Source organism: Canis lupus, chromosome X, assembly GCF_003254725.2.
Source record: "Canis lupus dingo isolate Sandy chromosome X, ASM325472v2, whole genome shotgun sequence".
NCBI classification, from domain to species: domain Eukaryota; kingdom Metazoa; phylum Chordata; class Mammalia; order Carnivora; family Canidae; genus Canis; species Canis lupus.
This window is the reverse complement of record NC_064281.1, coordinates 11,537,072-11,553,309: the sequence shown is the minus strand read 5'-3', so window position 1 is coordinate 11,553,309 and position 16,238 is coordinate 11,537,072. Positions and strand designations below refer to the sequence as shown.

At 41.4% G+C, this 16,238-nt stretch overlaps 1 protein-coding gene across 2 annotated transcripts; it reads left to right on the top strand.

The window, feature by feature from the left end:
• Positions 1 to 1,357: 1,357 nt before the first annotated feature.
• PIGA (phosphatidylinositol glycan anchor biosynthesis class A) lies at positions 1,358 to 14,141 on the top strand. 2 transcript variants are annotated; one of them, XM_025437041.3, is made up of 6 exons: positions 1,358 to 1,496; positions 3,657 to 4,436; positions 8,687 to 8,819; positions 9,595 to 9,727; positions 9,884 to 10,090; positions 11,819 to 14,141. In XM_025437041.3, the coding sequence occupies exons 2-6, from the start codon at positions 3,719 to 3,721 to the stop codon at positions 12,083 to 12,085; spliced, it is 1,458 nt and encodes a 485-aa protein (XP_025292826.1). In that variant the 5' UTR covers positions 1,358 to 1,496; positions 3,657 to 3,718; the 3' UTR covers positions 12,086 to 14,141. The 2 variants fall into 2 exon arrangements, with proteins under 2 accessions (XP_025292826.1, XP_025292836.1); XM_025437051.3 differs by having other exon boundaries at positions 11,263 to 11,851.
• The last annotated feature ends 2,097 nt before the right edge of the window (positions 14,142 to 16,238 follow it).

Genomic DNA, 16,238 nt, shown 5'->3' with positions numbered 1-16,238 from the left:
GAAGTCAGTGTGAGATCCCAAGAAGACCCGCCTGGGAGGATCAGGTTGAGGAGGAAGGGGGCTAGCAGACAGGCAAACAACTTGAATATCACCTGACAACTGCTATGCCAGCATATGGCCAAAGTACTATAAAAATACAAAGGAGGAAGGATTTAATTCCCTCGGGAGGCTTGGAAAACGGCATCAGAAAGGAGCTGAAATCTTCAGGGGATGCAGAGGCTTTCTACAGGCTTAAAAGGGGTGCCAGTCGCAGCGGTTTAGCGCCTGCCTTTGGCCCAGGGCGCCATCCTGGAGACCCGGGATCGAATCCCACGTCGGGCTCCCGGTGCATGGAGCCTGCTTCTCCCTCTGCCTCTGTGTGTGTGTGTGTGTGTGTGTGTGTGTGTGTGTGTGTGTGTGACTATCACAAATAAATAAACATTAAAAAAAAGGGGGGGTGCCAGTGATGGTGCCAGATGAAGGCATCTGTTCTCGAAAGTGTACGCATGGCAGAGCTGGGGGAACTCCAAGCACCAAATGGAAGGGTTGGATGGCCATCACACCACTTCCACGGATTCACTAGCCAAGCACCATCATAGCCAGTTGAACCAGTTTCAGTGGGAGTTGATATTTCAGGTCAGACCTCAGATTTTTTTTCTTCGGAGTGTAGGGTGGCCAGATAAAATACAAGCTACGCAGTTAAGTTTGAATTTGAGATAAACAAGGGTAACTTTTTAGTAAGGTCGCCAATGTTTGGGGCATACTTGTATAAAAGTGATCTGAAATCCAAATTTTTCTAAACTTTGCTTTTATTTTAAGTGTGTGATTTTAATTATTTACCTCAGGCAACCCCAGCAGCACGGTTCTGCTGTGACAGATAATCACAAACACAGCGCCACCACGACCCGGGTGGCCTTCCGCCCCAAAAGTCCGATCCGAAGCCAGAGAGTACCGGCTTCCAGAAAAGGGGACGCTGTAACTAGGCAACCAAGACGCGAACCACCCGACCTTCTGCAAAATTCAGGTTTAGAAGTGCGGTGCATCCTGGGAGTGAGTTTTCTAAGTTCAGCTTCGCTTCCGAAGGCCACCAGACTACAACTCCCAGCAGCCCTAGAGACTCGCTGCGAGTCACGCTGGGATTTCTGACTTTACCCTCCGGAAGGCTCCTGGTAGGCTGCTTGTGTAAGAAGAGACCAGGGCCCGTTTCTAGAGGTTCGCCACCCTAAGAATTCATATAAAAAGTCCAACCGAGGAGTATTACTTTCGATGCAGAGAAAAACAAGTCTCCCCGAATATTGCGAAAACATGTGCCTACGCGCGCTGACGTTACAGCCAGCGCTGAAAGGTGGAGACTGAGCGGTGCTCCTGCACGTGACTCCAGCGCACCTTTCTGATTGGCCGCCTCGGGGGCGCGGCGCTCGGGCGCGGACGCCTCTGATTGGTGTTTCGGGGCAGCGGGGTGGGACTCTGGCCGCAGCCGCGGGAGGTCCGGACACTGGCGGCCATGGGACTTGCCGGTAAGTGCGCGTCTGACCCTGCGCCGGCACTCTCGGCCGCTTCCGGATGGGACTGGGCTGCACCCGTGGGAGTGTGGCCGGCGATGGAAGGGGCAAAGCCCGGGAGGCTTTGAAGCTCGGAAGTCGGGGGCGAGAGCCTCCGGACTCGAGTGGGGCTGAGGGTGCGCTGTGGCGGCCGCACTGGAGCCGGTGCCGCGGAGACTGAGGCGGGCAGGTTGCAGGGTTCCCGGACCCCCAGCCTCAGACCCCTGCTCACGGTCTGGCTATCTTCCTCCTTTTGGGCCTGGCGAGACCCTGCTTGACTCCAACGGGGTCGTTGATTGAGCGGGGTCGTCCCTCCCTTGGCCCTGGCGCTCCCCGGTGACCTCTCAGAGTGAAGCTGGGGCATTGCCCCGGGGGTGGGTGTGAAAGCACCGTCCTCCAGACCCAAGCCCCCGCGAGGTCTCCCTAAGGCTCCTCGGGAGCCTCTCCTGCTGACTCCCCGGGGACTCGTTGGCTCTGGATGGTTGTAAATTTACGGCCATTCGCATTTGTCACTAAAGTGGCTGGGTGGAGACCTTAGTCAAATCGCTCAACTTGCTTGGCTTCTCTTTTGTAAAGCAAGCGAGGTATTCCTGGATCTCCAAGCCTCTTGTCGGCTCTAAAATCTAAGATTCTGTGGTTGTTCCATTTGTTGAGCTTTTACGCCATAAAGATGTTAGGCGTGATAACCCGGTGGAAGTAGGCAGGCGCCTCAGAACGTTTGCAGGTTAATGACAGAACTTCAGATAAATTCATGTGGTTCTTGACTCCCTTTTTTTTTTTTTTTTAAATCACCTTTTTAAGTTGAGTACAACTGGAAATTCAGGTTTAGGTGACAAACCACAGTAAGAAAATGTACTGAAACCACTTAAAAGGACAGACCTGAGGAATCTCAATATTTGGTAGTCTTGAATCTTAAATAGTAAATTCAGGTCAAAAAACACTTATTGAGTATTTCTGAGAATAGATTTAAAATATAGATGACTTCGTTGCCAAGAATTAAGAGTTTATACAGGCAGTTAATTTACATTTCCTGCGTTTACAAGTGAAATCGGAAAATCAGACCTTTAGGATCGCTTTCCATTGTGTAGTTCAGTTTCTGGAAGTGTGGAAATCTCATTTGTAAATCTGAGGAAGATTTCACTGGTTTTCCAAGACACTCTGTTGCTTTTTTTTTATTTTTTATTTTTAGCTTTAAAAGTGAGAATCTGTAATAGTACTGAATATCGAGTGAGCATTTTCTGCTGATGAGGGAGGATCTAGGAGACCCCTGAGATCCATATTTCCTCCTTTAGATGTAGAAAATGGCCCCACATCGGGTCCATCTTGAATTGAGCCTTTGTCTTTTAACTTCGAACTAAAGACAGGGATATTCCTGGAAGAAAGGCCTCCATAACTGAAAGAAAGGTTAAGAACATGAAAGGAGCAGCTTATTACCAGCCTTGAATAAGGAAGAGGAAAATGTAGATAAATGTCTGCAGCATGTGCTGTAGGCAGTACTTGAAAAAGACAGTTCTAGGGGCGCCTGGGTGGCTCAGTCAGTTGAGCGACTGCCTTTGGCTTGGGTCATGATCCCAGGGCCCTTCCTGGGATCGACCCTCGCTTCCTGCTCTCTGCCCAGCGGGGAGCCTACTTCTCCCTCTCCCTCTGCCTGCTTGTGCTCTCTCGTGATCTCTGTCAAATAAATAAATAAATTCTTAAAAAAAGTTCTAGCTCCAGGTGTATTTTAGTTTAAACCACAAAGTAAATAGCAAAATTGTATGAGATTCATTGGGTCAGTGGCTAAGCTCTAGAGCAGGGCTGGCTAACTTTCTGTAAAGAGTCATGTATTTAATTACTGGAATGAACTGGTTTGCTAGCAGAGCACATTCTTATATACTGTGACATAACAAACTCATTTTTTTAAATTATGTGTTGCAGTGTTTTTTAAGCAAAATTAAAATATAAGGGCATTGTGGAATCTAGTTTTGTTGTATGGCACATAGTAAGTACTAAGCAAGTACTAAGCAAGTCACTTACTTTCATTTTTAGGGGGAAACCTAGCAGATTTACATTAGCATAAAACTGTTTACATCTGGATTTGGAAAACGTAATGTATTTTGTCTCTGAGCTGAGATCTTGTTTTACTCTCTTTTTCAGGTACTAGACGACACAAATCTTAATCGAGTTGCTCTAAGGACAAATGCCTAAACCATCTCAGCATGGCCTATAGAGGAGGAGGTGGGCATGGCCAGCCTCGCTCATCTGTGCTCCCCCGTGTTAGCCCTGGAAGTCTCTCAGCATATAGGACCCGTACCCATAATATATGCATGGTGTCGGACTTTTTCTATCCTAACATGGGAGGCGTGGAAAGCCACATTTACCAGCTCTCTCAGTGCCTGATTGAAAGAGGGCACAAAGTCATAATTGTCACCCATGCTTACGGAAATCGGAAAGGCATCCGTTACCTCACTAATGGCCTCAAAGTCTATTACTTGCCTCTGAAAGTCATGTACAACCAATCTACAGCCACGACCCTCTTTCACAGTCTGCCATTGCTCAGGTACATATTTGTTCGGGAGAGAGTCACGATAATCCATTCACATAGTTCTTTTTCTGCCATGGCCCATGATGCCCTCTTCCACGCCAAGACAATGGGGCTCCAGACAGTCTTCACGGACCATTCCCTTTTCGGATTTGCTGATGTCAGCTCGGTGCTTACAAACAAGCTTCTAACTGTGTCTCTTTGTGACACAAACCACATAATTTGTGTCTCTTATACTAGTAAGGAAAACACTGTGCTAAGAGCAGCACTGAATCCTGAAATAGTGTCCGTCATTCCTAATGCTGTAGATCCTACTGACTTCACTCCAGACCCATTTAGAAGGCATGATAGTATAATAACTATTGTTGTTGTCAGCAGACTTGTTTACAGAAAAGGTAATGAAATGATAGCTACAATTGCACTGCACAGACTTTTTTTTTCTCATAGAAAGCTGTTGAATACTTGAATGTAATGATTGTTTGGCTTTTCGTTTTGTTTTATGGTCTTATGACTACTGCATTAAATGTAGCAAAGAAAGGTCTATTATTGTCTTACATATCCAAAAAGAAATTTTTGGAACGGTGGTGAATGCTGCCCCCCCTTTGATGATTTAATAGTTACTTAAAAACAGTAATCTGATGTTGTTTAATAGGTCAGGTCTTTTTTAAAAGTTAAAACAGCCCTGCATGTGTGATAAGAAGTAAAAGGCTGAGCCCACCATATAGCCCTTTCTGATGACAAAAGTTATGTCTTTCATTGCAGGTATTTTGAAAACTAAGAAAGCACAGGGGTGAAAACTAAAATCAGCTGTAACTCTACTCTTCAGGAATGAGCCTTATGAATATTTTGATTTATAACTCTCCTGTCTTTTATGCATATCCGCAGAATCAATGAGCTTGTTCCACACGTTGAGGTTTTGCAGCTTGCTTATTTCATTTAGTCGCAGATGAGCTATTAAGAACACGTAGGCAAGTAAGTGGTGAAGGCGCGGGGATTAGACAGCCTGGAGTCTGATCCTGGCTGCATCCCATTGTGTGATTGAAGACATGTTACTTAACATCTCTGAGTCTCAGTTTTTTCATTTGTATGATTTGGGCAACAAGGGGAATCTTGTGAGGGTTCGGTGATGGTTCCTATAAAGTACTTAGGCCAGTTGGTATTTGATAAGTGTCTGCCGTTACCAAAGAGGATTTTTTTTTTGATGCCTCTGCAGCATTTAATGGACACCGCAGTAGCATTCGTAGAGCCTTGTCTGCTGGAAGCCTGGAACAGTCTGGTTATTCAGAACCTAAGCGGTCTTTGGATGGTCTTTGAAAACCTGTCCAGTAATCAAAATTGTCAAATTGTCACTTCAAGTAGGGAACCATTAAAAAGATAACACGTACTCTTCCTTAAATGTTTTGAGTTTGATTCAGAATGTTATTAACGTGCCCTGAGTTGCCAATAGTCTGGTGTCGGCTTGCAGTTGTAAGAGTATTGGTCCACTGGTTGGAGCTGCTTAACTTTCTGGCTCAATCGTCTTCGAAAAGCATAACTTAGAGTTGTCAATTTGGGTTTCTTTTAAGTGGGGTGAGCACTCAAAGGTGTATGAAGTAATGGATTTTTGACTTGGCTCTGATGTTATACAGTTGTTAGCTCATCTCATTAGAGCTTTTTTTCTGTAAATTTCTTTTATTGAATTTTTCAAATCGTTCAACTTAGTTTCATGGAAACTTATTTTGTCAGTTTACATATTATTTAACTAAATTACCCAATGCAATAACAAGTGTAACTGGCTTCAAACATGTGGACAAATGCAGCCGATTGTTGGTAAGCATGAAGCTCAGTGACGGGGTCAGAAGCGGGTGGGTGTGCTAGGGAGCAGCCTGAAAATCCACACGTGGGCCTTGGTCAGTAGGTTTTACATTTGGAACAGAGCCTTGGTTGATCTAGCAATCCACTTTAAGCGGAGGTTTGTGGGAAAACTGCTGAACTGTGTTTTGTGGGGTGAAGCCATGCTCTCATGATGTGCTTTCATTCTTTAATCAAGATGTATGGACCAGCATTCTCTGTTCTGAATCCCTCTTGGGATATCAGTGATGTGTTTGTTGTAACTTAGAAAACATGCCTAGTTTTTCTTTTAATCACACAGTATACCTTCGTGTGATAGCTAGCCGAGAAAGCCTATGATGCACACGTGGTTGAGGATCAGAGCAAATGGAACTGTTTGTAGAAAGATTAAACCTGTTACCTTTACTTCACTAATGATGGTATTTTAACCAGCCGAGCTAACCACCAGCCACAGCGTGAAGGTACAGCCTGTCCTGTTCCCAGGTCAGTTATTTAACAAACACGAAACCCTCTCCATGTGGCCAGGCAACAGGCAAAAAGTAACCTTCTCAGGAGGAATGGCCACATCCGTAGCCAAAAAGTGAATAGCTGTATTTATGGTCTGTTAATCGTTAACTAATTAATTTCCTTAGGAGGCGTTCTTTTCAACCAGTTCTCAAAGGCCCAGCCAGTGCCATGTATTGAGTGAGAGAGGATGAATCCCAGTTCTTATCACTCAGGTTTTCTGGCTGCCTTCCTCCCTCTTTCAAAAGCCTGTTTTGCTCTCAAGTCAGGGTTTTCATGGTGCTCCCGTGTGTGCAGGCATGCCCTGCTTCTTGCCATAGTGGTAATGACAACTTCCATTTATATTCTGCAGTTGATAGAGCCTGTGCATGGTACAGTACCTCACTTGACCCTCCCAACCACTGTAGGGTAGATGTTATCTGCATGTAACAGACAAAGAAACTGAGTCTCAGAGATGGTAAGTAACTTGCTCAGGTTACACAGTAAGTATCAGAGATGACAAACATGAGTTCAGCTCTTGAGTTAAGGTCTCTTGTTCCCCTCACCTCTGGCCCAGCCTCTGGGTATATATAGATTGATAAGATTCTTTAAAATACTATTAGACTGAGCTTTAAAAGCCATTTGAATCATGATTTTTCTTTGTCTGTTTTGTGTGACTATGGTGATTGAAAGACTTTCTGTGTTCCATTGTGTTAGATTCTTCGATGTCTTTTATTGTTTGGGAAAACCCTTTTATTCTTAGAATAATATTATAGATCATTACTAATTTTAATCAGTTCCATTTCTTATAAGGTTGTTGTCAGGATTAAATGACATAATGCACTTAAAGGACAGAGCCTGATGTAGTAACCACTCAGTAAATGTTAGTTGTTATTGGCAGTTATGATTTTTACTCTTTATGTGTTGCATTTTTCATTTGAAGAATGGGTTCTTAACCTTTGTATTCGAAGGGAGGAAGGAAAGGAAAGAAAGAAAATGAAAGAGTTAAAGGTAGCTAAATGTTAAAAGTCATTAAGCCACCTTCTGGTTTATGTAGAGATCCAGTTGACAGATTCGGTAATTGTCTTGAAACAAAGGTAGCTAAGATTTTAATGAGAAGCCTTCATAATTCAGAAAAGCTGCGTGTGAACTTATGTTTGCTAATGCAGTTATATTTTGAAAATGCTGGCGGAGTTTATATAAATCCCTACTTTGAATTTAATAAAAATGACCCCATATAAATTACTTCTCCCACCATCTTTTTTTAAAAATAATTGATCTGCCTGTATTTGAGAAGATTGATAGAAAAAAGTGTAATTCTTATTTTTGTGTGTGTGTACATATGCATTTTTTGAATTAATAAACTTTAACTGGGTTATTTTACATTTACTTTTACTTTGAAATGTGTCCAATTTATAATTGTTAATGAACAAAATTCTCAAAAAGTATCAACATTCCTGTCACTTTGGATAGCCACTTTCAGACTGGTAGGGCATGGTTTATTTTTTTGCTTCATATTACCTGGGGTTGTATTTACGTATTAGAAGGAAAGTGTTTCATTAAAGGAAAAAAAAGAACCAAGACGCACCCTTTTGTTCTCTGGATTATAACCATCTGTCAGTCGAGGTCCTGCCACCTTCATTTACTCTCATTCAAGGGAAGTGGGCTATGGCAGGTTTGGACGGACTACTCTTTTACATTTTGCTAATACTGTGGAGTTTGTTGTAAGATCCTGTGTACAAGCTGCGTTCTCAACAAAGCGGATGCTGCAGTTACACTTTGTTGCTTAGCCCTTTCTGATGGCATGGCGGGATATGGAACATAGACTGGTAGAAATTTTGTAGCTGAAAGAGACCTTGGACTTCAGGCACATCTGGTCTCTTCGTTTTCTATTATCAGAAAATTTTCCCACGACCAAAGAGCTTGCTCCTAAGTTGGCTGGGACAAATCCTAGGTCTCCGATCAGCTGTTCGGCTCTGTAGAAAACTAACTCAAATGCTAGCTACCTCAAATACCTTTTTTAGAAGTATGTGATGCATAACCACAAGCGAATGACAAAGAATGTTATGTTAGAACGAAACAGCATAACCCATATAACCAACCCATGTATCGGGTAACAGTGGATGTCAATGTACTTTAAGAACTGCAACTCTTAGGAGAGCGCTGGTAGTTTGGACATTCCACCTTGGCAGGAAAGGTTTGAGAATTAGCTTCTCTGCCTAAGGAGGGCATAGCTAATACTTTTCAAAGGGAGTGTTTTCTCAGTTCTGCTGAATTTTTTAAAGTTTAAATATTAATATTTCCAACATTCAACTTTATTTTATATTTTCAGGGACTGATTTGCTTAGTGGTATAATACCTGAACTCTGTCAGAAATATCCAGATTTAAATTTCATAATTGGAGGAGAGGGACCTAAGAGAATCATTTTGGAAGAAGTACGAGAAAGGTACCAGCTACATGACAGGTATTGATGGATTCTATATTGTCTTGGGTGAGAAAATGTTACCTGAATTCAGTTTTGGTTACATGTGTTTTTAAGTGGGCTGTTTCTCCTATGTATACTTGATGTAAAAATGTAATGCAAAGTCTGTTTTTTTTAATGTATATAATATGGGAAAACTTAGTTTAAAAAAATTTCACAATTTTTTTTTTTGGCCCAGTATTATTTGACTTTCAGGGGCAATGGTTGGAGGTACCCTGGAAGGTGTGCGCATGCATATGAACTCACACACACACACACACACACACACAGAACAACCACTTTGGAAACGTTTGTAGATTTTCAAGCCTTGCTGAGTTGTGATTTAAATAGTATGGCCCAAATCATGTAAATTGTCCTGTACATACAGATTCAAATACTTCTCTTTCTTAGTAACTTAAAAAGGTGTTTGCTGTGAAGCATCAATTTTAAGGGGCCTTTTTCTGTTTAGAAATGACTCTTTAATATTTACTCACCAAAGTATATTAATATCTCCACTAAATGCCAACTAATTTTGTAGAAGATGAAATTTATATGCGTGACAAAAGTTAGAAATATGGTAGCTGTATGAGTTTGAAACCAAACAGCTTTAAAGACTCTTTTAGATCATAATTTGGTGATATTAGTCTTGTGCAGTGGCAAACATTAGAACCAGCCGTAATCTAAGTATAATATGAATAGCACACTTGGCTTCTAAATGATATTTCTTTTCTTGCATGATTTTCACTCCTCTCTTTTCTTCTTTCATTTCTAAAATCAGAGTGCGTCTCTTGGGAGCCTTAGAGCACAAGGATGTTAGAAATGTCTTAGTTCAAGGACATATTTTTCTTAATACTTCCCTTACCGAAGCATTCTGCATGGCAATTGTGGAAGCAGCCAGTTGTGGTTTACAGGTAAAAAGCTTTGAGGGCTTACGTTGTTGGGGTTTCTGTACTTGTATTTTGAAAAATAAGCAGGTACTTTCTGTAATGACTTTTTAAAGTTGGTTTTGCTGATTTTCCTGAAATATGAATTATGGTGTAATGTATGTTCTTGTTCTCCTTTTTAAGGTGGTAAGTACCAGGGTTGGTGGAATTCCTGAGGTACTTCCAGAAAATCTTATCATTCTGTGTGAGCCTTCTGTCAAGTCCTTGTGCAAGGGTTTGGAAAAAGCGATTTCCCAGCTGAAGTCAGGAGCGTTGCCAGCTCCCGAAAATATCCATAACATAGTAAAGACTTTCTACACCTGGAGGAATGTTGCAGAAAGAACTGAAAAAGTATGTCATGTGCTAAGCAAAGGGTATTTGAAGATTGTGTCTAAATTCTTGGCGTTTCGTGTACACGTTTGCTTTTTTTAAATATATATATAGGTTTACCCTTTCTGTTGCTTAAGTTTATGAAGTCTCTTCAAATGAAAAGAAATGCACTATGTACTACTTTTGGTATATGCTAGGCTAAGTTTCTAGTCAACTCGTTGCATTTGACATCTGAAAATAGCAATGCCGTCAAGACTTCTCATTAAATTAGGCATAAGGGAGTTACAGAGTTTTCTAGAAGGCACGACTGTTCAAAGGCCAAACCGATATTAAGATCTACTCTCAGAAATTTTCTTGAGGCTGTTTCTAATTCTAAGCATGCCAGTTTATTAGGAAGTAGGTGGTTTTTCTTAGTCTGATTGCGGCAACTTTAAAACTTGCAAACGTTGAATTCAGGCTACTTCCCAAAACCCTTGCATCACCCTTGCTAAGTACCATGATGTTCTGTGGGGAAGAGGATTTTTGCATCTTTGGGCTGGTGGAGAACATAGTAAGTTAGGATGCAGGATGCACATGACAAATGTTGAAAATACCACAAACACAGAGCGGCAGTAGAGAACTTGTAGTTGCTCTTTTAATTCTTCCTGTTCCACACAGGCCATTTTGATCCTTTTCAGCTCCTCCTTCATAGTTTAACTATGCTATTTAGAACATTGATGAAGACATTACATTGGAGTTCATGCTGGAAACATGCTCTCTCAACTGTTCTAATTCACCAGTCTCAGCATAATTTGGACTGAAATGTATTCCAGATGTTTTGAGGGTACAAGAGCTAGCTGGAAGCAGCCTGTACCTTTCCAGAGGCCACTGGCCTGTAGAGCTCGCACTGCACGTCACAGCCTTCTTGAGTTCAAAAGGAGATGGCTTACAGGTCCGCTGTGTGAGAATGACCACAAGCAATGCTCGAATGCAATGAAAACAGATAAATGCTGGCCTCGCTTATGTGTTCGAAACATATGTTTAAAGATCTTTGTTTTAAAAATATTTCTGAGTTTTGTGCTTAGCCGTGCCTGAAAAAAGCAAGCCACCTACTACCGGTCCTCAGCAGTAAACTTTGTTTTTGTTTGCCAGCATTTGACCTATGCCATCTACTAAAATTTCCCCTATCTTTTCCCCCTTCCTTTTATTTGGAGTCCACGAAATGTTTCTGTATGCTCTCACCATCCATACTCAGCAACACGGCCTTACGTGGCCGTGGAAAAGAAGAGCCTCTCTCTACCCAGCAGCGCGCTAGATTAGAGCTCTCTGATGGTGGTTGATGTCTGCCAGCTAGCGGTGAGAGCTCCTCAGCCGAGTCAAGGAATCTTAGAAGGCCAGTCCTGCTTCAGGAAGTCACTGCTGAATTAAACATGGCCTCGACAGAGGTGACCCGAAAAGCGGTTCCAACTTCTCAGGACTTTGGAATTCTTGTAGTTGGTTAAAATTGATGGTGATCCCCTAGGGGACAGGAGCCATGGCATATTCATCTTTGTGTGACGAGGTGTCTAGCCCAGTATTTTGTCCAGAATAAGCACTCCATAAATGTTGAATCACATGGCAATAATTACATTAATTCCATTAATCACATCGTTACTAAAACAACAACGAAATGTAAGCGACTTCCGTTTGCATCTCTAAAACATCCCTGGTCCATGCAGGTCGTTGTTTATTGTGGGTCAGAGTGCTCACTCTTGGCCTCTCTCCCGCCAGGTGTACGACCACGTGGCAGGAGAAGCTGTGTTGCCAATGGACAAACGACTGGACAGACTCGTCTCTCACTGTGGCCCTGTAACAGGCCACATTTTTGCTTTGTTGGCCGTATTCAACTTTCTCTTCCTCCTTTTCCTGAGATGGATGACTCCAGATTCTATCATCGATGTCGCAATAGATGCCACAGGGCCAAAGGGCGCGTGGACTCATCAATATCCTTACAGTAAAAAAAGGGGTGAGAATAATGAGATGTCTAAAGCCAGGTAGAAGGAAGCCTGGGTTGTAAGATTTTACACATTTGTAATAGTTCTATTAAGACTATTGAAAATAATCCTGCTTTTTTTTTCCTTTTTTTTAAAGTTAATTTAATAAGTTATGCTACCTCTATATCATTCAATGTTTTATTTTGAGGAAAGATAAACACTTATGCAATTCCTGAGTGTAGAAACTCCTTGCACTTACTTAAAACGTAGGAGAGAACATTGAAGCCACTCAGGTATGAAATTTTTCAGACTACTGAAATCCCTCTAACAGAGATGTTTTAACATTCTATTTTGGGAGCTTTGGGTGCTGAAGGGCCAAATGTTTTCTGGGCATTTTTTGGCCAATTTTAAATGTTCTACCATTAATTAGACATTTACCAGATGTTTACAAGTTTTCTTTCGGGAAGTACAACAACGATATGAACTATTTTGAGTCCTGTTCATACACGTTTTAGTCATTTAAGTCGTGTTCTTAGACATTTGTCTGATACCCTCGGCAAGTGTATCATCAGCAGGTTTCTTGAGCAAAATGGTCCATTGGTTATTAGCGTGTTTTAAGCAGCTACTATATGTAGAATATTGAACCAGACACTTCCTGCTGTTAAGGACCAGGGGCGCATTCAGATGCTCTTTGTTTATCACTCAGATGGCTCACTTTATTATAGTCACAGTTGACAAAATGGCAAACTATCTAATAACATGCCAAAAATGCTCATGCTTTTAATGCCAGGAAAAAAATGGTCGGCAGACTCCGATTATTTACTTCTTCTGTCATATGCATCCTCCTAAGTAGAGCCTTCATCTTAACTTGTGTTTATGAAAATACTTTTTTGCTTCTAAAATACTAGGGACCGATACCACTGTTGATGATAGTGCAGAGAAACCCTCCACATCTTTCCATGTATAATTGAGTCCTCTGTAAATGCCTTCGTGTTTTCCGAGCAGAATGTACGAGGTGTGCCATCTCCAAATCAGCTGCTACCCTCCACCTTTGATAGAAGTCACTTCCCCTCACTTGTGGCCTAGCTGCTGTCTGAGAAGTATTGTCAGTGTGCAAAAGTCTTTACCCCAGAATGTTTTATTTATAGCAAATTGAGTCTGAAAATTTTAGGAACACAGTCTCTTTGTGGATGTCTTTTGTTATTTGTAATCGTTGTTGCCCAGAGCCATGGGTTTTTAAACCCCAAATTATCCACATGGTGTGTCTTATTAACTCCTTGAACTCCTTAGAATAGGCTTTTGTGATAAAGGACTGTGAAATCAAAAGCAAGAGGTGCTTGTGGTGCCCTCGGTAGATTATGGCAGTATTGGGATTCCGTACAGGATTGTTTTTCTTTTTTTTAATGACAACATTCACAAAACTTCTTTTCTAAGAAGTATCTTAACATGCCTATTAACCGGTACATAACAAATATTTGTGTTTTGTGCTAAAACACAAACACAAGAGTGCGGTTTTTAAAACTGGAAGTAAAGGGTTCTTTTGTTGAAGAAAACTGGACTGACCCAAACCATGAAATCTTCTCTGTATTTTTATGCACAGACACTGATTTCTACAAATATGAAATAAGCCGTGCCAATATTCATGATAAAGCAAGAAACTGTAACCTTTGTTTTTATTTATTCTATTCAGCAAGTTTTAAGGGCATACTACTGTTTGTTCTTACATTTTTGTTTCTCAGCATAGTTTCGAGATGGCCATTTATTTTTAGATGGAAATGGGATTTAAACTTCTTGCATGTAAAATACGTGATTTGCAAATCAAAATTATTTCCTTTGTTTTTTGACAAATGGAAGTAAATTTGCTTGTTCTAGTAAATCTTAATTTTTCAGGCTTCCTGGATACCTTACTTGTAACTGTCAGTGTTGCACTGGTCAATATGTGGGAACATATTGTTCGACCCTGCTACTTACATTTATTTGAAAGTGAACTTGCGGTGATGAGGAATTTATGAGAAATATATTGTATTTCTTTTGATATTACAGAAACTAGCACATAAGAAACTGATTTATGAAAACATGCTACATGTCCAAAAATAAAGACCAAAATGACATTTTGACAATTTTCTGAGTTTGTCTTGTTTTGTGAACAGAATATTCTGTACTTGTTGAACGGTGCTCCCCCCATCCCCTCCTTCATTTGCTTGCTCTTTCACTGCAGTTAGATGTGTTGCTTGGTCTGCTAGTAAAACAGGAGCTGTCCTTCAGATGATGAATTACGCTGTCATCTTTTCTTTCTAGAATACGTTCTCTCTTTACTCATGGAATAGCAAGTTGAATTGTGCTTTTGTTTTCTGATCCAAACAAGCCCTGTTTTTCCCTGCACTGGAGTTGTCGTGTGAGACAGATGAATACATCTAGAAACTACTGTGTATGCGAACTACATAATTATACTTCATATCTTGTGAGCTGTTTTAAGAGGAATTTGAATTTTGATTTAATTTACTGAAGCCCAGCTTCTCCCACCACTTTTGTTGGAAGCAGTGGAAAGCAGTCCTCTACATTAGTGTGTTCTGATTTATTTTATGCCAAAACTTATTTTTGGCAAAGTCAGGGTATGCTAGGTCTGTGTTTACTTTTGGAGAGTTTTTTTTAAAGGCCTCTTCTCTGCGTTCCCAAAAGAATATGGCGAGATGTTCCTCGGATCCTCCTCTTGGCTGGGCTTTTTTTAATGCAAAAATTCTAAAAACTAAAGTTCTATACAAAATTTAATTTGTATTCACTAGTACTTTGAGGAGTTCATCTTCCTTTATCCTTTATATTTGGCTATGGCTCAGTGGTTCTTAACAGGATGTGGGAGGTGGGGATCGGGGAAGAGGAGGGTGGTCATTTTTCACCATAGGGGACACCTGGTAGTGTCTGGAGACATTTCTGGTTGTTAGCCCTGGATGGGAGTGGGGGTGTGGGCAGAAAGAGGAGATACCGCTGCATATCCCACAATGCTTCTGGACACCCTTTCCCCAACAAAGAATTATCTGGCCCCAAATATCAATAGTGCTGAGGTTGAGAAGCTTGTGGTGCCAGAGAGGGTTTCATCTTGTCAAGGCTGCTCTTTTTAAAACCTGGAAGTAAAGGGTTCTTTTGTTGAAGAAAAGTGGACTGACCCAAACCCCTTATTTTGGGATCCTTTTGTGCCAATCTCGAATGTAATGCTCAAATGTAGTTAAAGATGGTCTCAGAAATAGTATGAACATCTGTTTGACCCTTTTAAAAGGCCGAGCTCTTCATGGCCCACTCTTCTGGTATATATCACAGAAAGTACTGCCATGCTTTAAATGAAAATTGAGGCTCAAACAAGATTGAATAACGTCCTATAATAACTATGTCATTGGGCTGACATGAGTAAAAGACTGGCTTCTTGGAGTGTGCTTAAATGAGACCTGGAAAGAACCAAAATGCTTGTGTTCATGGATTCTACGTTGGCACTCTCTAGGTAGTAAGCTATAGGTTGGTACTAAGCGTGGTCAAGAAACGCTGTACGTTGATCTCTGTTCTCGGGAGTGGGAACAGCACTGGATCTGCCTGGTTCTGTAATACCCTGAAATGGACGCAGTGTACACTGTGACTCCAGGCTCTCTGCTCACACGTCTGCCTTTCCACAGACTGTAAGGAGCCAGTTCTCACATAGGTCGTCATTCTAATTTGCCTGAGTGCTACGAGAAACTCCCACATTTTGTGCATCAAGCATTAAGTAAGATTTATTTAGTCTGCTCTTGCAGGCTTTTTTTTTTTTTTTGGCTTGCTTTTTTCAATAGTTTGTAGAGATTTTGAAAATCGAATATAGCCCAGAATGAAAGAGGAGACCTAGATTTTCCTCATCTAATTTTTGTAGGTGGGACGCCTGGGTGGCTCAGTGGTTAAGCATCTGCCTCTGGCGCAGGTCTTGATCCTGGAGTCCTGGGATCAAGTCCCACATTGGGCTTACTGCATGGAGCCTGCTTCTCCCTCTGCCTATGTCTCTGTTTCTCTCTCTCTGTTTCTCATGAATAAATAAAATCTTTAATAATTTTTGTAGGTGAGGGAAATGAACAATAAGTCAGTTTCCCTTGTATTGGAGCACTGATGGATGTTGAAGGATTAGGGTAGCAAGAGAATATTAATATTGTTCAACCAGGGAAGGTACTGATACATAGAATATTTGGGTAATTTGCCCAGAACAT

Bases quoted from the DNA above. Each gene is read 5' to 3' on its own strand.
- PIGA (XM_025437041.3), top strand. From the start codon at position 3,719: ATGGCCTATAGAGGAGGAGGTGGGCATGGCCAGCCTCGCTCATCTGTG. The intron at 4,437-8,686 runs GTAATGAAATGA...TTATATTTTCAG, and splicing joins CAGACTTGTTTACAGAAAAG to GGACTGATTTGCTTAGTGGT. The intron at 9,728-9,883 runs GTAAAAAGCTTT...CTCCTTTTTAAG, and splicing joins CAGCCAGTTGTGGTTTACAG to GTGGTAAGTACCAGGGTTGG.